At 45.5% G+C, this 21,863-nt stretch overlaps 2 protein-coding genes across 4 annotated transcripts in view; both read right to left on the bottom strand.

The window, feature by feature from the left end:
- Positions 1-3,011: 3,011 nt before the first annotated feature.
- LOC310751903 (protein S100-A2-like) lies at positions 3,012-9,962 on the bottom strand. Its single transcript, XM_083591665.1, has 3 exons — positions 9,568-9,962; positions 6,333-6,481; positions 3,012-3,278 (listed from the first exon to the last, which is right to left on the bottom strand). The coding sequence occupies exons 2-3, from the start codon at positions 6,471-6,473 to the stop codon at positions 3,114-3,116; spliced, it is 306 nt and encodes a 101-aa protein (XP_083447791.1). The 5' UTR covers positions 6,474-6,481; positions 9,568-9,962; the 3' UTR covers positions 3,012-3,113.
- Positions 9,963-13,974: 4,012 nt separating this feature from the next.
- The window catches only part of LOC310751904 (protein S100-A4-like), a 196,358-nt gene continuing 188,469 nt past the window's right edge, over positions 13,975-21,863 (bottom strand). Inside the window, exons 2-4 of one of the 3 annotated variants that reach the window (XM_083591666.1) lie at positions 19,614-20,243; positions 17,337-17,484; positions 13,975-14,210 (exon numbers count right to left, since the gene is read on the bottom strand). In XM_083591666.1, the coding sequence (XP_083447792.1) occupies positions 14,046-14,210; positions 17,337-17,477 (306 nt within the window). In that variant the 5' untranslated portion in view covers positions 17,478-17,484; positions 19,614-20,243 and the 3' untranslated portion in view covers positions 13,975-14,045. Of the gene's footprint in view, positions 14,211-17,336; positions 17,485-19,613; positions 21,079-21,863 lie in introns of those variants that run through there. The other 2 variants (XM_083591668.1, XM_083591667.1) reach the window with 2 other exon arrangements.

Here is a 21,863-nt window from a genome sequence, read left to right as displayed (position 1 = left end):
TCGTACCTGGTCACGCCATTGAATCCATCTGGCTTAGGGCTGTCAGCTCTGACTGGCAGCCTCCCTCCAGGGTTTCAGGCAGGGAGAGTTTCCCAGGTCTGCCTGGAGATGATGGGCATTGAAGCCGGTACATTCTGTGTGCAAAGAATGAGATTCACTCCTGAGCCCTGGGCCTTTCCCCTAAAGAACAGAGAAGTTATTGCCATCTTCATAATAAACAGCTGCTTTTTGAAATTAGCTAGCTGCCTTCTACTGAGTCAGACCACTGGTCTGGGCTAGGGATGTCAACACCGACCGGCAGCCACCCTCCAGGGTTCCAGGCAAGGAGTCTCTCCCAGTCCTATCTGGAGATGTTGGGTTTCGAACCTGGAGCCCTCTGCATGCAAAGCAAGGGCAATGATCTACAGTCCTTCCTCCTGTAAGAAACAGGGCTGCTTGTTTTACCCTCCCAATTTTCAGAGATGAAAACAGGAAGACCCTTGGGCAACTCGCTTTTTCTCTGCCAAAACCTGTTCCCTCTTGTGGCTTCTGAGGAAGAGTGATATAAATAAGCTGGTCACAAGGTTCCCTTGAAAAAACAAGCAAAACCCCCTTTCAGGATGTTTCATCGCACAATGCATGCGGTTGCGCTTGGTGCCACTGAAACCCACTTTGCAAGTTTTTTTGTTTTTGTTTTTAAATACAGATAAGAGGTTAAGCAGGGTGGAGACATTTAACATCTGATTTGTACCTGCTCTTTTATCACAGCTGCATGAAACGAGGGGACGTGCAGGGACCTGCAACCAAATGTTGCAGCGTGGTGAAGTGGCTTCTGTGTCAGATTCCAGCTGTTTTGTTCTGTCCCTTCCTCCACATTTCCCGTTCTCCTAGGAGCCACAGCTGAGAGCTGAGTGCAGGGTGGGGACCAAAGGTTGACAAACTACCCCAGAAGGAGCACAATGTGTACCCCCCCACCAGAGGTACCGCCCCTCCCCAACGCTAGGGCTGCCACGCACCCGGAATTTCCCAGACATATCCGGGATTCGTTGGTCGAAAATAGTGTCTGAGCTGAATTTGTGAAAAATTGGTAAAAATGTCCAGGAAAACCCAGGCGTATGGCAGCTCATAAGTGATGGGTTTTTTTCTGGAGAATTTCTTTAAAAATAGCTCAAAAAGTGCCCTGTGTTTTAGGAGGAGAAAGATGGCATGCAGGGCCAATGAACCAGTGTCCATTGCCAATGAGCAATGGGTATTCACTTCTTTTCGCTGCCTTCTAGAGATCCAGGCGAGAGGGCTTGCGCTTATTTATCATACAAGTATCATACAAGTATAGCATAATTAAAAATAAAAATAAAAAGCAGAGACATCACCTTGCCAACAAAGGTCCATATAGTTAAAGCTATGGTTTTCCCAGTAGTGATGTATGGAAGTGAGAGCTGGACCATAAAGAATGCTGGTCGCCGAAGAATTGATGCTTTCGAACTATGGTGCTGGAGGAGACTCTTGAGAGTCCCATGGACTGCAAGAAGATCAAACCGATCCATTCTAAAGGAAATCAGCCCTGAGTGCTCACTGGAAGGACAGATCGTGAAGCTGAGGCTCCAAGACTTTGGCCACCTCAGGAGAAGAGAAGACTCCCTGGAAAAGACCCTGATGTTGGGAAAGATGGAGGGCACAAGGAGAAGGGGACGACAGAGGACGAGATGGTTGGACAGTGTTCTCGAAGCTACCAGCATGAGTTTGACCAAACTGTGGGAGGCAGTAGAAGACAGGAATGCCTGGCGTGCTCTGGTCCAGGGGGTCACGAAGAGTTGGACATGACTAAACGACTAAGCAACAACATAGCATAATTTTGAAAAAATGAAAGTGGTTCACAAGAATATAATAAAAGACATAGCAAACGTTGATGACATTAAAAAATGTTACCTTTGCTGGGGGCGAGGATAGGAAAATGCTCTAATGATGAAATATGGAGACCTGGAAACCAGATATTCCCTAGGTCTGAATTCTCACACACAGCTTAAAATGGGTGCAGAAGCTCAGGCTTGAGGGCCAAACACGGCCCTCTAAACATCTCTACCTGGCCCTCAGGACTCTCTTCAGGCAACCCCCCCTCCAAAGGCACATCCCATCACCACCCCCGCTTCACACCCTCCTTGAATGTTTCTGTCTGGCTGGGATGTGTCTCTGAACTCTGATCTCGCCTCTTGCATGCCTGGGTGGAGGATAGAGAGAAAAAGGGCTGTAGAAAATAGCTCCGCCCCTTTTGCTTGTGGCCCCGCCCACTACTGGCACGTGGCCCCTGTATATTTGCTCACAAATTAAGGTCATATATATATATAATAAATGTTCAGAAATGTACCAAGCAAACATGTATATAAATATATAAGCCACATGTCTGAAGCAGCACAGGAAAGCAGTCCTGGAGCCATTTTGGCTCCCAAACTGACCAAACGTTTTCTCTGCAAGGTCAAAGGAAAATGGAAAAGCCTCCCCATTGTCTTTTCATTCACAAAACCTGTCTTAAGGGTATGTCTGTGTATGAATAGGGTGAGCCTGTGACCTGGCTCAGGAACTAAGTATTTGTCACTACAAAAGACTGGCCAGGCTCCCCAGGCAATCCAATCAAGTGACCATTAAACAGGTAACCTGGCAGACAGGAGATAAACAACGACAGGAGGTAAACAACGCACTCAGATTTCTGCTGTAGACCGCCCTTTCTGTGATGTAGGTGTGATGTTTCTGGGGGGTGGGGCGGGCAATTTAAAATGTCTATATAAAGGTGGACACACCTTTGTTCGGGGTCCTCCTCCTTTCCTGCAGGTGAGGGGAGCATCCTGTTGCAACAGTTCAATAAACATCAGGCTTACCAGCTGCTTTGCTTCTCAATATTCTCTGGTTGGCCTCTGTTCTTTTCTCCGACCGATGGAGAACCTGCAAAGGAATCTCTCAGGGCTCTTGTGTCCACCATAACGGAATGTGGCCCTCAGCCTTGGCTTAAAAATTGCCAGCCGAAAGAACACACACACACACACAATTTGAATAATCTTTATTACTGTATGGTCAGCCCCCCCTGGCAGGTTTTTGGTCAGGCTGGTGTAACAGTGAAAGAGGTCCCCTTGGAAATGCTGACCTCATCTCTTCCGGTTGTTCTCATCTGAGCACTCCTGGAAGAACTCATTGCACAGGGAAGCGGTGAGAGCCAAGAAGACGGCATATTCCTGGAAATCCAGTTCCTCATCTCCATTCTCATCTAGTTTCTTCATCAAGTTCTTGAACCCGGGTTCATCTACCTTGCCCTGCGGGAAGGAGAAGAGAGTAAAGCTGATTTCCTTGCATAGTACCGATGCCCCAGGTGTGTGTCGAATTCAGGTTTTAAGGCATGAAGTGCGAGATTCAACAAAAGATCTGAAACAACAACTTTATTCAGCTATGCCTGGCAATGACACTGGGAGTGGTCCTCTTGGAAAAAGCAGTTCCCTCTTTTTTTAATGTATTTATTTTTTAAAAATTGAATTATGTTGCATACACAAATAGTTAGAACAAAACTTACAGCCAGCCATCAAACAGATGAAGTAAATAAAAAAAGAATACAAAATTACTAAGGAAAAGTAAAATTATAATATAGAAGAAGAAGAAAGAAAGAAAGGAGAAGTATGAAAGAGAAGAAAAGGAGAGAAAAAATGTGTGTTTGTGTATCTATATCTATCTATCTATCATCTATCTATCTATCTATCTATCTATCATCTATCTATCTATCTATCTATCATCTTTCTGTCTATCTATCTATCTATCTATCTATCTATATCTATCTATCTATCATCTATCATCTTTCTGTCTATCATCTATCTATCTATCTATCTATCTATCTATCTATCTATCATCTATCTATCTATCATCTTTCTGTCTATCTATCTATCTATCATCTATCTATCTATCTCTATCTAGGATAACAGTAAATAATTCATTGTTAGACTACTATTTTACAAACAGATTCTTAAATGAAAACACAGAGAACTACCTACAAAGCTACCTAAGGTAAAGGAACCCCTGACCATTAGGTCCAGTCGTGACTGACTCTGGGGTTGTGGAGCTCGTCTCGCTTTATTGGCTGAGGGAGCCGGCGTACAGCTTCCAGGTCATGTGGCCAGCATGACTAAGCCGCTTCTGGCGAACCAGAGCAGCGCAAAAACCAAAGCTACCTACGAAACAACAAATAAAGACTTCCGCCAATACCACAAGAGTTCATTGTTCTTAGTATAGATAAACTTTCCTGTATTTCAATTGGTTCTTCATCTTGGTATCAGGACACTATTGCTTTTGCAGTGTTATTCTAGGCACAACCAGATCTTCTGTGCTGAACCTTGATTCATCAGGTAGTTGTTTAAATGATCCCATTCTTTCTTAACTATTGTATTAGGTTTGTGTCTTAATACATCTGTTAGCTTCGCAAGTTCCAAGTACAGTGGTACCTCAGGTTACATACGCTTCAGGTTACATATGCTTCAGGTTACATACGCTTCAGGTTACAGACTCCGCTAACCCAGAAATAGTACCTCGGGTTAAGAACTTTGCTTCAGGATGAGAACAGAAATTGTGCTCCGGCGGCGAGGCAGCAGCGGGAGGCCCCATTAGCTAAAGTGGTGTCTCAGGTTAAGAACAGTTTCAGGTTAAGAACGGACCTCTGGAACGAATTAAGTACTTAACCCGAGGTACCACTGTACTCGATCTAGTTCCCTTATCCTTGACTTAGACCCTAAAGATGCATGGCAACATTATTTCCTTGTTTAGGGGGTTTCGTTGGATTCTGTTGCTGCTGCTGTTACTGATATTAGCTTTTGTATCTTTATTTTTAGATCTTAGAACGATACACATGGAACTGGTTAAATTACGGTCATGTACTTTTTGATACGTTTTATTTATTGTTTGTGGCTACTTTTACTATGTTTCTAGTTATGTATATCTTTTCACGTCAGGGATAGTTCAATCGGTAGAGCACGAGGCTCTTATTCTCAGGGTTGTGGGTTTGAGCCCCACGTTGGGCAAAAGATTCCTGCATTGTTGGGGTTGGACTAGATGACCCTCGGGTCCCTTGTATGATTCTATGTTGAAACTGCCTTGAGCACGGCTTTAGCTGTGGAAAGGCGGCATACAAATAAAATTATGAGAATGATCACCACCTCCCTCCACGCCCCGCCACCACCTCGGAAGGGAAGTCTTTGATACGATACGATAATCTTTATTGTCATTGTCCCATACAGAACAACGAAATTGAAAAAAATCTACATCAGTCATTCAAAAACCCACAAGCCTGCTATCCCAGCCTGATTAGCCCCTAAAAACTCTGGTACCCTATAACTGAATACAATATATTCACATAAAGACTATCTTAAACGGTAAAGGGACCCCTGACCACTAGGTCCAGTCGTGGACAACTCTGGGGTTGCGGCGCTCATCTTGCTTTATTGGCCGAGGGAGCCGGCGTACAGCTTCCGGGTCATGTGGCCAGCATGACTAAGCTGCTTCTGGCGAACCAGAGCAGCGCACGGAAACGCCGTTTACCTTCCTGCCAGGTACCTATTTATCTACTTTCCCTTTGGTGTGCTTTCGAACTGCTAGGTTGGCAGGAGCAGGGACCGAGCAACGGGAGCTCAACCCATCATGGGGATTCAAATCGCTGACCTTCCGATCGGCAAGACCTAGGCTCTGTGGTTTAACCCACAGCGCCACCCGCGTCCCTAAAGAATACCTTACACTGCGTTTAAAACCAAAATTGCATTTGGATAGAAATTGTTTCTCAGGCGGCTAGTCCTAGTCTTTATAACCCTGTACAGTCATACCTCGTGTTGTGTTTGCTTCAGGTGGAGCGTTTTCAGTTTGCATCCCGCAGTGACCCAGAAGTACCGGAAAGGATTACTTCTGGGTTTTGCCGCTCATGCATGGGCAAACACTCAAAATGATGTCACGCACATGCGCAGAAGCGGCGAATCGCGGTACGCGCATGCGCAGACGCAGGTTGCGTTCTGCTCAGGTTGTGAACAGGGCTCCGGAACAGATCCCGTTCGCAACCAGAGGTACCACTGTACCTTCTTCCAGAAGGCAGAAGCTGAAAGAGATCATTTCCGGGGTGCGCACTATCCTGCACTATCTCTGCAGCTTTCTTATGGCACCTGGAAGCATAGATTTGATCCAAGGTGGGAAGTGTGCACCCAATTATTCTCTCCACAGTCTTTACAACCCTGGACAGCATTGTTTTTTCCCTGACCGTGCAGCTCCCAAACCACACACACAGACCATAAGTTAATACACTCTCCACAGTGCAATGGTAAAATGCCATCGCCATAGGATCTCACCCTGACAAAGGTGGGGAGTTCGTGGAGAAGCAGCTCCCTCATCTCAGCCTTGTTGAGCTTAAGCCGGTCTCCTTCCTTGCCGGAATATTTGTGGAAGGTGTTCACCAGAACCCCCAGGCACTCCTCAAGGGGAGCTTGCATCTTGATGTCTGGAAGGGGGGGGGAAGGAAGATGCAGAGAGAGGAGTAGGATTAGAACTCAGCCCTCAGTGGTTACAAAACTGGACTTGAAGGCTAGATAAATTCATGGAGGAAGAGGCTGTCAATGGCTGTCACTCATGATGGCTGTGCTTTTTCTCCATGGTCAGAGGCAGTACAGTGGTACCTCGGGTTACAGACACTTCAGGTTACAGACTCCGCTAACCCAGAAATAGTACCTTGGGTTAAGAACTTTGCTTCAGGATGAGAACAGAAATTGCGTGGCGGCGGCGGTGGGAGGCCTCATTAGCTAAAGTGGAAGCCTCAGGTTAAGAACAGTTTCAGGTTAAGAACGGACCACCAGAACGAATTAAGTTCTTAACCCAAGGTACCACTGTAATGCTTCTGAACCTCTGTTGCTGCAAACTGCAGGAGCAATAGTAATAATAATGATAATAATAATAATTATTTATTTATTTATTTATTTATTTATTTATTTATATATATCCCGCTCATCTGGTTGTATTTCCCCAGCCACTCTGGGCGGCTCCCAACAGAATATTAAAAACACGATAAAAGATGAAAAACTGCCCTAAACAGGGCTGCCTTCAGATGTCTTCTTCTAAAAGTCAGATAGTTGTTTATTTCCTTGACATCTGGCGGGAGGGTGTTCTGCAGGGCAGGCGCCACCACAGAGAAGGTCCTCTGCCTGGTTCACTGTAACCTCACTTCTCACAGTGAGGGAACTGCCAGAAGACCCTCAGAGCTGGACCTCAGTGTCTGGGCTGAACGACGGTGGTGGAGATGCTCCTTCAGGTATACTGGGCCAAGGGGAGAGTGTTCTTGCACTCGGGTCCTCCTGAGGGTTTCCCACAGACATCTGGCTGGCCACTGTGAGAATAGGATGCTGGACCAGATGGGCCACTGACCTTATCCTGCTGCGTGATTCTTGTGTCCTTGTTGTTTAGTCGTTTAGTCATGTCGGACTCTTCATGACCCCATGGACCAAAGCACACCAGGCACTCCTGTCTTCCACTGCCTCCCGCAGTTTGGTCAAACTCATGCTGGTAGCTTCCAGAACACTGTCCAAGCATCTCGTCCTCTTCTCCTTGTGCCCTCCATCTTTCCCAACATCAGGGTCTTTTCCAGGGAGTCTTCTCTTCTCCTGAGGTGGCCAAAGTCTTGGAGCCTCAGCTTCAGGATCTGTCCTTCCAGTGAGCACTCAGGGCTGATTTCCTGAAGAATGGATAGGTTTGATCTTCTTGCAGTCCATGGGGCTCTCAAGAGTCTCCTCCAGCACCAGAATTCAAAAGCATCCATTCTTCGGCGATCAGCCTTCTTTATGGTCCAGCTCTCACTTCCAGACATCACTACTGGGAAAACCATAGCTTTAACTATATGGACCTTTGTCGGCAAGGTGATATCTCTGCTTTTTAAGATGCTGTCTAGGTTTGTTGTTGCTTTTCTCCCAAGAAGCAGGCGTCTTTTAATTTTGTGACTTGTGTCCTTATGCAACAAAATAAGACGTGGATAGCTAAGATGATCCAGTCTCCTTGCAACAAGGAAAGGCTTCTAGCTCGGTGGTTGAGCCCTTGTTTGCATGAAGAATGTCCTGGGTTCAATCCCCAATGGGAAAGCCAGGAATGTGCCCTGCCTAAAACCCTAGAGAGCTGCTGCCAGTCAGTGTTGACAGCACTGAGCTATGCGAACCAATGATATGATTTAGTAGAAGGCAGTTTCCTACGTTCTGCCTCCGGGATGTTGCTGAACTCCAACTCATCTAGAGAAACCGGAGAACTATGTCAGGATGTTGTTTATTGATTATAGCTCGGCTTTTAATACCATCCTTCCGGACATCCTCATTAAAAAGCTGACCGACATGAACCTTCCTTCTACCATCTGTGACTGGATTAAAGACTTTCTGATAGTTGAAAAAAAATGTTGAAATATGCATTTATAAAGAAACCAGAAGCATTTCTATTGGGCATTGTGGGGAGTGACATAAATAGAAAGAAATGTAAGCTCTTTTTATATGCAATAACAGCAGCAAGAATATTATTGGCCCAAAAATGGAAGCAAGAAGAGTTACCGACGATTGAAGAATGGAGGATGAAGTTAATGGACTATGCAGAACTAGATAAACTAACAGGAAGGATTCGAAACCGGCGAGACCAGAAATTCACAGAAGACTGGAGTAAATTTACGGACTATTTGAAAAGCATTTGTGAAGATCAGACGACGTTTGTAGGGTTGCAAGACGTTTTGTGAGGAGTATTATTAGAAGTATTGTAAAATTGGACAAGGGGGAGGACGATTTGTTAAGCGACGTAAAGGCAATATAAAGTTAAGAAATGCATAAGAAGTGGCTAAAATGGTGGATCATCAGAGGTGTTGATAGAAGTCTAAAAAGATTGTATAAGTTTTGTGGTACATTTTATAATTTATATGTTAAAATTAATAAAAAATATTTTTAAAAAGACTTTCTGATAGATTGGACACAAACAGTGAGGATTGGATGTGTAACATCTAATTCCTTAAAAATCAGCACAGGGATGTGTGCTAAGTCCCTACCTGTATTCATTGTATACATACGATTGTGTATCATCTGACCCGTCTACTGCAATTATTAAGTTTGCAGATGACACCACCATAATGGGTTTAATAACAGGTGGAGACCAATCAGCGTATCGAGGGGAGGTCCAAAAAATATCTATGTGGTGCCCAGGGAACGGCTTGCACCTTAATATCAGCAAGACAAAGGAGATAGTGTTGGACTTTCGGAGGAAGAGAGGAGAACTAGCCCCGCTGTACCTAAAGTATTTCCAAAAAAGCAACTCCCACCAGCCCCAGACAACATAGCGGGTAGCCAAGGGACAATGGGAGCAGTAGTCTATCAACATTTGGGGGGTGCCCCATAGACTTCCTCCACCACTATCCTAGACCAATCGTGTCCCAACCAATCAGGGATCATTACTGAATGCAAGGATGGGAAACTTGTGCCCTTCTAGATTTTGTTGGACTCCATCTCCCTGCCGCCCTGGCCAGCACAGCTGTTTGTTTTTAAAAGATGGTGAAGAGAAGGGGGGGAAATGACTCACCCAGCTAAGTAGAGGGAGAAACCCAGCCGTATGAAACTACGATGTAAACTCAGCCGAATGTTTCTTTTCTGGCGCCCAGCAAACAACTGCTCTGCATAGCCTCCGCTTCCAGAAATGCCAGTGTCTTGTGCTCAGTTCTGCAGCAGGAACCCTTGACTCTGAGCCACCTCTTTGCTCCCAGCAAGCCCCGAGTTCGAGGCTCCTCTTGTCCCTTTCGCCAGCAGAGCCCGAAGCAGAGAGAGGGAAAATATCCCTTTTTAAAAAAACGAACGCTTCTGCTGTCAGAGTGACTCCAACAGCCTAGCATATGTTAGGAATGTTGTAGATAGAAGCCTAGATTTCAACAGGGACATGTTTATTATTCCCATCCCTGCAGTGCTTACGAAATAATAAACTGGATCTGCCGAAAGTCTGTCTCTGAAGTCTGGATAGGCAGCCTGTGCATGTGGGAACATGACTCAAAGGAAGGGCTCAGCGACAGGGTAAAACCTTTGCATGCAGATGGCTCCAGGTTTGGTCCCTGCCACCTCCAGGTTGGACTGGGAAAGACCATACTTTGCAACATTTTTCCGATGAAAATAGGGATGTCCTGTTCAATGATGATGATGATGATGGTATTCTACCCATCACCACTGTGGGTTGCCACAGCCACTTTGGGCAGCTTCCAACATACAGTGGTACCTCGGGTTACATACTCCGCTAACCCAGAAATAGTACCTCAGGTTAAGAACTTTGCTTCAGGATGAGAACAGAAATCGTACTCAGAGGCGCGGCAGCAGTGGGAGGCCCCATTAGCTAAAGTGGTGCTTCAGGTTAAGAACAGACCTCTGGAACGAATTAAGTACTTAACCCGAGGTACCACTGTATATAAAAACATAATAATAATAATAGCCCAGAAATGGAAGCAAGAAGAAATTCCGACGAAAGAAGAATGGCAGACGAAATTAATGGACTATGCAGAATTGGACAAAATGACAGGAAGGATTCGAAACCTGCGGGACCAGAGATTTACAGAAGATTGGAAGAAATATACGAACTATTTGAAGAGCAGCTGTAATCAACAAATTACGCTAGCAGGACTGCAAGAAGTTTTGTAAGGAGAAATATACGAAGTGGTACAAAGTAGAAAAAGATAGAGATATTGGTTACGAGTTTGAAATGTAATAGGGAAAATAAGAAAGGCATACTAAGAGATTAGATTGGAAAATTTTCAGACAGGACTGATGGAAGTAAAAAAATAATTGAATAAGATGTAAAAGTATGTTTAATTACTGTTGAAAATGATATGTGTATACAGTGGTACCTTGGGTTAAGTACTTAATTCGTTCTGGAGGTCCATTCTTAACCTGAAACTGTACTTAACCTGAAGCAGCACTTTAGCTAATAGGGCCTCCTGCTGCCGCCGCGCCGCCAGAGCACAATTTCTGTTCTCATCCTGAAGCAAAGTTCTTAACCTGAAGCACTATTTCTGGGTTAGCAGAGTCTGTAACCTGAAACGTATGTAACCTGAGGTACCACTGTGTGTGTGTGTATATAATAATAATAATAATAATAATAATAATAATAATAATAATAAAACATTAAACATTTAAAAACTGTCCCTATACAGGGTGCCTTCAGATGTCTTCTAAAGGCTGCATAGTTACTTATCTCCTTGGCTTGTGGGGGTCGCATAATTCCATACCCTCCAACATTTCTCCAGTGAAAATAGGGATGTCCTAAGGAAAAGTGGGACATTCCGGGATCAAATCAGAAACTGAGATGGCTTCTGTAAATCCTTGGGAAATAGGGACACTCGGAAGGCCTGAAGGCTCCGTCTGAAACCATGGACAGCTGCTGCCAGACGGATAGGCTACAATTCCCATCAGCCCTGAGACCCTGACCGTTGGCTATGTTGCCTGGGGGCTGATGGGAGTTGGAGTCCAACCTCATCTGGAGGTCACCTCGTTCTCCATCCCTGGTGGGGTCAGCTCCAAGCTACTTGCACCAACAGTCTAAGTTTGTAGAAGGAAGCCTGTTGCGTTCATTCCAAAGTATTGCATTGGGTAAGTAGAGCATTGTATGATAGTTTCACCCCCCGGGAGCTCTAGGTGGGACCAGGAATGCCGCCCGGCCTGAAGCCCTGTAAAACCACTGCCGGCCAGTGCAGACAGTACTGAGCTAGATGGAGCAGTGGTCTGACTCAGTTAAGGCAGCTTCCTACGTTGCTCTGTCATAGGGGAAGGCTTCAGCATCTACTCTGCATCCAGAAGGTGTGAGGTTCAGTCCCTCCAAGGATGCGGGTGGCACTGTGGGTTAATCCACAGAGCCTAGGACTTGCTGATCAGAAGGTCGGTGGTTCAAATCCCTGCGGCGGGGTGAGCTCCCGTTGCTCGGTCCCTGCTCCTGCCAACCTAGCAGTTCAAAAGCACGTCAGAGTGCAAGTAGATAAATAGGTACCACTCTGGTGGGAAGGTAAATGGTGTTTCCGTGCGCTGCTCTGGTTCACCAGAAGTGGCTTAGTCATGCTGGCCACATGACCCAGAAGCAGTACGCTGGTTCCCTTGGCCAATAAAGCGAGATGAGCGCCGCAACCCCAGAGTTGCTCACGACTGAACCTAATGTTCAGGGGGCCCTTTACCTTTACCCTCCAGATAGGACTGCCATTGTACTCATGGTGAGCCACAATTTCTGTTGGGAATCCTTGATAAACCCAGTAACCGCAGCCCTTTCCTTTGAGAACATATCTGAGTGCTGTTCCCTCAACCCCCAGTCCCAGCTGGAGACACAGCCTCAGGCCTTCGAGTTGAAACCTGCCGAACAGGTGCATGAAAAGAGGCCCGCCCAGGTATCTAGACTGTTCTCAGGTTGCCAGGCTGCTTCGTGCCTTGGGTGGTTCATTTCCTGCATTGCTGTGGTCTGTTGCCTGCCTATATGCACTGAGATGGTCACCTTCCAACCTCACCCCCCGCTTTAATTGTAGACACCAAATAAGAGTAAACAGCAAGCATCTCCTGTGTCCCCACCCCCCTCTGATCCACACAGACATACAATTCAAATACTCATTACTGCCTCCATCGCAGAATATTCTCTAACCCACTAAATCCGGTATAAAATCTGGAATGGATTATCTGGTAATCAGAGTTTTCTTTTTCTGGAATCACGGCTAGGAATATAACAATAATAATTTTAGTTACAGATAGGTAGCCGTGTTGCTCTGCCATAGTCAAAACAAAAAAATTTTTTTTCCTTCCAGTAGCACCTTAAAGACCAACTAAGTTAGTTCTTGGTATGAGCTTTCTTGTGCATGCACACTTCTTCAGACACTTCTTCAGATATTGGTATCTGAAGAAGTGTGCATGCACACGAAAGCTCATACCAAGAACTAACTTAGTTGGTCTTTAAGGTGCTACTGGAAGGAATTTTTTTGTTTTTGTTTTGAATAATAATTTTATTATTTATACCCCACCCACCTGGCTGGGTTTCCCTAGCCACTCTGGGCGGCTTCTAGAACGTATAAAAATGTAATAAAACGTCAAACATTAAAAACTTCCCGATACAGGGCTGCCTTCAGATGTCTTCTAAAAGTTGTGTAGTTCCTTTATCTCCTTGAAATCTGATGGGAGGGTGTTCCACAGGAATGGGCAGAACGGGATATTCGTCTCCCACATGGCAGCAGAGCCAAAGGTTCTCCAATATGTCATTCAACAGTGAAAAAAGCACACCAAGAATTCAGGCCAATGTAAGTTTCAATAGTGGGAGTGGTGCCTACTCGCAAATCAATAGTTGATAGTAACAAAAACTAATCCATTCAAAAGTATGTATTCTGACAAGGGTTACAAACTCAGATAGAGATTACAAACCCTAACAGAGATTACAAACTAAAACTCATAAAGATATATACAGTGGTAGCTCGGGTTAAGTACTTAATTCGTTCCGGAGGTCCGTTCTTAACTTGAAACTGTTCTTAACCTGAAGCACCACTTTAGCTAATGGGGCCTCCTGCTGCCACTCCGCCGCTGGAGCACGATTTCTGTTCTCATCCTGAAGCAAAGTTCTTAACCTGAAGCACTATTTCTGGGATAGCGGAGTCTGTAACCTGAAGCGTATGTAACCTGAAGCATATGTAACCTGAGGTACCACTGTATTGCCATTCAACAGTGAAATCCTATAAACAGACAACTCTGCCAATGCCTCCATCACTGTTCACAGCAAGAGAGGGGTTAAATAGCGCTTTGCCCTGTCACCTGACTTGCACAGTGGGTGGAGCTAACCCCTGTGCCCCCACCATCCCTTTCTCAATCCATGCTACTAGTCCCTGTGATAAATTTTTTTGCCACCGTCCAATTTTCTGTGAATTGCAGAATCCTCTGCGTAAGGTGCCCTGACAAATAATCAGCAAGGGGAAAAAGGACAGGAAGGTCAGGGTTAATATTAAAAAGAAAATTTTATTGTTTTGAATTGAAATTGGAACACACTGCGAGTGTGATCCTCCAAGCTTATTTTTTGGGAAGTGGGCATTTGGGGCAGCCCCGAAAGAATTCGTCGAATCCCATCGCCACACAAGCCAGGAAGCACAAGAACTCCTGGAAGTCTATTTCCTGGTCCCGGTTGTGGTCCAGGTCATTCATGATCTTCTGGAATTCCGCCCCATCCATCCGTTTCTGGGAGCATTGGAAAGAAAAAAGTAAACCATTAGCTTCAATAATTCAGAGCCTGTTTTTCTCTTCCTTCCTCTTCACCATTTCCTTTCATGCCGTGTATTTTCTTTCTTTCTTTTTTGGTTGTAAAAAGGAGGGTTGAGATTGCATTGAGATTTAAAAAAATAATAATCTTATGATATCAACTCTGGGATCCTTTCTGCCAAAGAGTGGAGGTTTTTTATAATAATAATAATAATAATAATAATAATAATAATAATAATAACCATTTTAAATAAAGATCCACTCAAACAGGCCAAGCAACAGGTACACTGAGAAGTAAAGGCAAAGGGACCCCTGACCATTAGGTCCAGTCGTGACCGACTCTGGGGCTGCGGCGCTCATCTCGCTTTACTGGCCAAGGGAGCCGGCGTACAGCTTCCGGGTCATGTGACCAGCATGACTAAGCCGCTTCTGGCGAACCAGAGCAGCACACGGAAACGTCGTTTACCTTCCCGCCAGAGCGGTACCTATTTATCTACTTGCACTTTGACGTGCTTTCAAACTGCTAGGTTGGCAGGAGCAGGGACCGAGCAATGGTAGCTCACCCCGTTGCGGGGATTCGAACCCCCAACCTTCTGATCGGCAAGTCCTAGGCTCTGTGGTTTAACCCACAGCGCCACCCGCGTCCCACACTGAGAAGGCAGGCAACTAAATAAGCCCAAGTTCCTTTGCACTACTTCCTTGGACATTCCCCTGTTACAAGCCTTTTAATTTTATTTAATTTGTGAATTTAATGAGAAGGGAAAGGAAGAAAAGGTGAAACAGAACTTAAAGAAGAAAAATAGAGAAGAGAAAAAATACTAATGATATATAATAAGACACAAACAGTATTACACAGACTGCCATCAGGTCACATTGTGGTTATAGTGAGCAGCAGGCACACAAATCTTAAACTTCATCCAGAATTTACCCTAGATGCCTCTGCATTAGGCAGTTTACATATAAATAGGCCTTTGGGTTCGTCCCTCTATGACACGGGTAGGCAAACTAAGGCCCGGGGGCCGGATCTGGCCCAATCGCCTTCTAAATCCATCCTGCGGATGGTCTGGGAACCAGCATGTTTTTACATGAGTAGAATGTGTCCTTTTCTTTAAAATGCATCTCTGGGTTATTTGTGGGGCATCGGAATGCGTCCATTTTTTATTTTATTTTTCAAAATATAATCCGGCCCCCCACAAGGGCTGAGGGACAGTGGACCGGCCCCCTGCTGAAAAAGTTTGCTGACCCCTGCTCTAGGATATGACCACAGATTGCCACCAGTACCTTCCCCAAATTTCAGCCACTTACCACTTACTGTTTTCCATCTGAAAGCAAAACATACATCTTCAGCATAAAATGCCCCAGAAATGCATTGGGGTGTGTTTATAAAACATAAGAGCCTTTTGGATCAGGCCAACAGCCCATCTAGCTCAGAATCCTGTTCCCACAGTGGCCAATGCAAGCAGGATTCAAGCACAAAAACCCTGTCTTCCTTCCAGTGGTTTCTAGCAACTGGGATTCAGAAGCCTAGCCATCCTCTTTCAAAGTTATCTACAGTGGAACCTTGGTTCTCAAACGGCTTAGTTGATGAACAAATTGGCTGCCGAACGCCGAAAACCCAGAAGTCAGTGTTCCGGTTTTTGAACATTTTTCAGAAGCTGAACGTCTGATGCGGCTGTCAGCTATTGTTTCTGGGGCGCCTCCGCCAATTGGAAGCCGTGCCTTGGTTTTCGAACGTTTCGGGAGTCGTACGGACTTCCGGAACGGATTAAGTTCGAGAATCAAGGTTCCACTGTATTTTGGTAGCCACTCCGCCTCCTATCAGAGGGCGTTCCAAAGTTTATGCGCTGTGTGAAAATGTACTTTCTTTCGTCTTTCCTGAGACAGGTAAAAGACCAATGTTAGCGGACTGGTGCAGTAAAACACCCCATCATTCCCCCCCCCCAAAGATAAAGCAGGCAGCTATCTTAATAGTCCATTAAAAGACATCAAGATCCGCTAATTCAAAATATCATCTGCCCTACCCTTTGCACAAACTGCCTTCTGGATATTACAGTTTCAAGCTAATCAGCAGGGTCTGGATTCGAAATGCGGCACAGAGGCCTCTCACCATGTCCTTTGACATCACTAAACCACAACAAACCTCTGGTTACAGGAAACATATTCAATAAACACACAAGACGTAACCGGCTGTACGTTTGAATAAATAAGGCACACTATTCGTTGTATTAAATTGTAGATTTCAACAGAAGTAGCTCATAAAGTTCAACGAAAAAAGCAGAAGACCCAGTGGATCAGTTCATTCTCTAGTCAGTTCATGCATAAGGTCCATACAAGTATCTATTCCACCTGTCTGTTCATAGAATCCAGTAATCCACACGAAAGGTTGTTACAGTTCCACAGAATCCTTTCACAGAGTCAAAGACAAGGATTTCTGGAATATTAGCCTTGTTTCGCCATCCTGGGCTTCATCAGTAGTACAAACTCATATACAGTGGTACCTCGGGTTAAGTACTTAATTCGTTCCAGAGGTCCGTACTTAACCTGAAACTGTTCTTAACCTGAAGCATCACTTTAGCTAATGGGACCTCCTGCTGCTGCCACGCCGCTGGAGCCTGATTTCTGTTCTCATCCTGAAGCAAAGTTCTTAACCTGAAGCACTATTTCTGGGTTAGTGGAGTCTGTAACCTGAAACGTATGTAACCCGAGGTACCACTGTATGATATCATAGGACAGTGGCATAGTAGTATCTGCTGTCCTCTGATATTATATATGAGTTTGTACTACTGATGAAGCCCAGGACGGCGAAACAAGGCTAATATTCCGGAAATCCTTGTCTTGGACTCTGTGAAAGGGTTCTGTGGAACTGTAACAACCTTTTGTGTGGATTTTGGGACTCTATGAACAGACAGGTGGAATACACACTTACACATATATGGACCTTATGCACAAACTGATTAGAGAATGAACTGATCCACTGGGTCTTCTGCTTTTTTCGTTGAACTTTGACATCACCAGACATGCACTACACGCTTCCCAGTTAATCCGAATGTTTTTGCGCAAACGACGACTTAACATCCCAGGGGTTTTTCTGCTGGAAGGACTTACGCCATGGAAGGCGGGGAGTTCGTTCATCAGGAGCTCTTTCATCTCCGACTTGTTGAGTTTGTACTTATCCCCCTCCTTCCCGGAATACTTGTGGAAGGTCGCGACGATGGTGGCCAAGCACTTTTCCAAAGGAGTTGCCATGGTGAACCTGAAAAAGACCAAGGGGAGAGCGAAGTGGGAACATCCAAGGGGAAAAGAACCGAGGAGCAGTGGTTCTTGGACAGACAAATCTGTAGGATAGTGTTAAGTTGTGGGTGAACATATCAGACGACACAGCGATTCTTCAAACAGCTCTTGTTTATACACAGGCCAGAACAGAACTGAACTGAAGGGTTCAGTCAGCTGCTTATATAGAGCTCCAGTACAACGTAACTGTAATAATTTTCTAAAACTATCCAATCACTGAACGTTACTTTCAATCCCTTATTTGCATAACTACAGTATCTCCCTGCTGGCCCAGGGTGAGAACTTCAGTACATAACAGATAGACAGGCAGATGGTTGAAGAGAAGGGTCACTAAGGTGATCAAGGGTCTGGAAACCAAGCCTTATGAGGAGTGGTTGAAGGAGCTGGGCAGATTTAGCCTGGAGAAGACTTGGAGGTGACACAATAGCCACCTTCAAATCTCTGAAGGGCTGTCAGATGGAGGATAGAGCAAACTCGATTTCTTGAGCTAGCCGACCTGACTGGAAGATTCCGTGACCAGAAGGAGGAGGATTATCAGGAGGAATGTATGAAATTTAAAGAGTATTTAGTTAAACATGTTAAGTTAACTTAACTGGAAAAGCTTGCAAATATCAGATAGGCTTAGGATTTAAATATGTAACGTGATGAATCAATAGGTTTAATACCGAATTGGAAAGGGGAAAAAAGATGTTAAGTGATTAAGTTAATTTTATAATAATATTGGTTTTGGAAAGCCGTTAAATTGATGTACGCTGAAATTCAACCAGGGGGATATGAGGAAGTCACTTAACAATGTTACTAAGATTGGTTTAAATACGGTGGAGATTTATGTTTGTTTGTTTGTTTATTTGTTTGTTTAATTTTTTTTGGAAAATCAATAAAACATTTTGGGGGGGAAACAAACTCGATTTCTGCTGCTCCAGAGGGTAAGATCCAAATTATAAGAAATGAGATTCCACCTAAACATCAGGAAGAACTTTCTGACAGTAAGAGATGTTTGACAGGAGAACGGACTACCTTGGAAGGTGCTGGACTCTACACCTTCCAGCTCTATGATTCTAGCCTGTCAGCCATACCCTCTTGCAGGATACTCCATTCCATTTCTCTCCTGGTTTTCGACACCCTCATTCCATCTCCCAACAGCTGGTCAAGATTCTGTGACCGCTGCATATCCTGTATCTTCTGCAGGTTGTTTGGGGTGGCTTTCCTCCCTTTAGGATCCCCACATCCTAAAGTTTTGTATCTCTGCAAACCTCAGGGTTCCCCCCACCACACTGACACATCCTTCTTGTGCATGGCTGGTCCTGTTCTGGCTACACAAGGACCCATAATTGGTAGAATGAATTTGCTATCAGTATATCTTAGAAACAGAAAGGATGGGCACTGTGGGGTATACTCAGAGGAGACCTACTAACATTAATGGACCCAAGTTCGTCTTGCTCATGGATTTCAGTGGGTCTGCTCTGAGTAGGATGAACATGGTTTGCACTGAGACAGACCATTGATCCACCTAGCTTTTAGCAGTCTAACCATTAACGGTCCTTTTCTGTCCTTCCTACCTGATCCTCTTGTTAAAAGTTGGAGGTGGGCAGTGGCTTGAGCCTGGGAGATCTTTCCACATGGAAGGGAAGCGCTCTACCATTGAGGTATGGTCCTCTCCTAAAGCAAGCCTAGAGGACACATTGTTCTCCAGATGTTGTCAGGCCACAACTCTGGCCATTGGCCAGGGATGATGGGGCTAGAGGAACTTGGGAGTCCATAAAGCCTGGCAGATCCGTATGTCCCTCTGTCCTGCTCTAATGGGATGGGCCCCCAACGCCAACATCTCCAGAACATCCTAGCATCCTTCACCACCTTTCCCTTACCAAAATACAGAGACCCATTTCTGGCTGAGTCACATGAAAAGGCATCCTCCCCAACACAAGAATTTGAGCCACAAAGAAGGGGAATTCTACAGGATTTGAGAACATCTGTCTCTCGACCTCATTCCAAGACCCTGGAGGGGACATCTCCTCTCGGGACTTCACAAAAGCACACACACCACCAGCTGCTTTGAGTTGCTGATGGAAAGGAGGACAGGAAGAGACTTACCAAGAAGAACGGCAGCACGGATTCTGGAGCCAAAGTAGAGGGATGTTGTCTGAGTACAGTTGTTGGACGCCCTTATACCTTCTCCTAGTCCAACCTCCCAAGGCACCACCAGACCTGATTGACTCTGTATTGGCCAATAACAAAGCACATCATCTGTGGAGTGTTTTCCCTGCCCAACAGCTGATTGGCTCGTGGGGTTCTCTGGACACGGCAAACCAACCAACCAGCTTGTCCCTCGCCCATCCCGCATCGCCCACCTCCGCCCCATTTTTGCCCAGCCAGGTGTGTAACCTCATCAGGCTCCATACATGGGCCACTGGCCTCGTATCCTGACAGGTCTCAGGCTCCTGATGTGCCGCCCTGAGATGTGATCTGACACTTGAGCAGATCCCGCGAGGCGCATGGAATCTGATGGTTCAGTCGCCTCGCTTAACCTCTTCTGATTGGGGGAACCATGAGTAAGAACATCGGAAGAGCCTGGCTGCTGGATCAGGACGATGGTGTGTCTTGTCCGGCACCCTCTTCTCACAGTGGCCAACCAGATGTCCCTGGGAAACCAGTAAGAAGAATTCAAGTACAATAATAATAATAAATTTTATTTATATCCCGTCCTCCCCGGCCAGAGCCGGGCTCAGGGCGGCTAACACCAATAAAATCACAGTAAAAACATAATGGGGGGGACCAATTTAAAATACAGGTTAAAATGCAATTTAAAATGCAGCCTCATTTTAAAAGTAGCAGATAGATCAAGACCATAAGGGGAGAGAAACATAAGGGTCAGACTGAGTCCAAACCAAAGGCCAGGCGGAACAGCTCTGTCTTGCAGGCCCTGCGGAAAGATGTCAAGTCCCGCAGGGCCCTGGTCTCTTGTGACGGAGCATTCCACCAAGTCGGGGCCAGTACTGAAAAGGCCCTGGCCCTAGTTGAGACCGATCTAACCACCTTGCGACATGGGACAAAAGGACGTCCTTTTTCCAGCAACCCTGGATGGGCCACTGGCCTGGTTCAGGAAAGATCAGTTTCTGTTCTTATGTCCCATGCTAGGTTTGGCAATCTCGGCAGCTGCCCCAAACAGGGAGAAAAGGATCCGCGTATTCCGAAACAATATGTGAATTGAAACACAGCTCTCCTTTGATAGCCCCACTCCTCTGAATTTTGCAGTGTAGTTCTACAGCCTTGAAACATGTCCCAAAAGGCACATACAGTCGTACCTCGGCTCCCGAACACCTTGGGAGTCGAACGTTCCAGCTCCCGAACAATCGAAAACTGGAAGTGAGTGTTCAGGTTTTCAAACATTCTTTTGGAAGCAGAATGTCTGACAGGGCTTCCATGGCTTCTGATTGGCTGCAGGGTCTTCCTGCAGCCAATCAGAAGCTGTCCTTTGGTTTTCAAAAATTTTGGAAGTCGAACAGACTTCCGGAACGGATTCTGTTCGACTTCCGAGGTATCACTGTACAGTGGCACCTCGGGTTACATACGCTTCAGGTTACATATGCTTCAGGTTACAGTCTCTGCTAACCCAGAAATAGTATCTTGGGTTAAGAACTTTGCTTCAGGATGAGAACAGAAATCGTGCTCCGCCGGCGCGGTGGCAGCGGGAGGCCCCATGAGCTAAAGTGGTGCTTCAGGTTAAGAACAGTTTCAGGTTAAGAACGGACCTCCGGAACGAATTAAGTACTTAACGCGAGGTACCACTGTATTTGGAAAAAACCAACAACTGTTTCTCAGAGAGCTGAGTGAGGTTTCGCTTTGTGCAGCAGCCACTCCCATCACACTCACACCTCTGGATTGTTTGTTTTTTAAGTTTCTAGCTCTCAATATCTCAGACTGAAGAGTATGTGGGCAGCACAAAGTGACATTTTGGAAGCTGCAAGCGTTGCTCATTGGGTAAGATTTATCATGGCAGGAGAAACATTGCACAACAAGAGTGACACTTTGTGGAGCAGGTAACAGTTTAGTTAAGTTAAGAACAGTTAAGAACAGACCTCCGGAACGAATTAAGTACTTAACCCGAGGTACCACTGTACTAGGATTAAGGTAAAGGTAAAGGGACCCCTGACCATTAGGTCCAGTCGTGACTGACTCTGGGGTTGCGGCACTCATCTTGCTTTATTGGCCGAGGGAGCCAGCGTACAGCTTCTGGGTCATGTGACCAGCATGACTAAGCCACTTCTGGCGAACCAGAGCAGCACACGGAAACACCGTTTACCTTCCCGCCGGAGTGGTACCTATTTATCTACTTGCACTTTG

The sequence above is a fragment of the Podarcis filfolensis genome (assembly GCF_964270895.1).
Source record: "Podarcis filfolensis genome assembly, chromosome: 16".
Lineage (NCBI taxonomy): Eukaryota > Metazoa > Chordata > Lepidosauria > Squamata > Lacertidae > Podarcis > Podarcis filfolensis.
This window is presented reverse-complemented; position numbering and strand designations above follow the sequence as displayed.

Bases quoted from the DNA above. Each gene is read 5' to 3' on its own strand.
- LOC310751903 (XM_083591665.1), bottom strand. From the start codon at position 6,473: ATGCAAGCTCCCCTTGAGGAGTGCCTGGGGGTTCTGGTGAACACCTTC. The intron at 3,279-6,332 runs GTGAGATCCTAT...TCCTTCCCGCAG, and splicing joins AACTCCCCACCTTTGTCAGG to GGCAAGGTAGATGAACCCGG.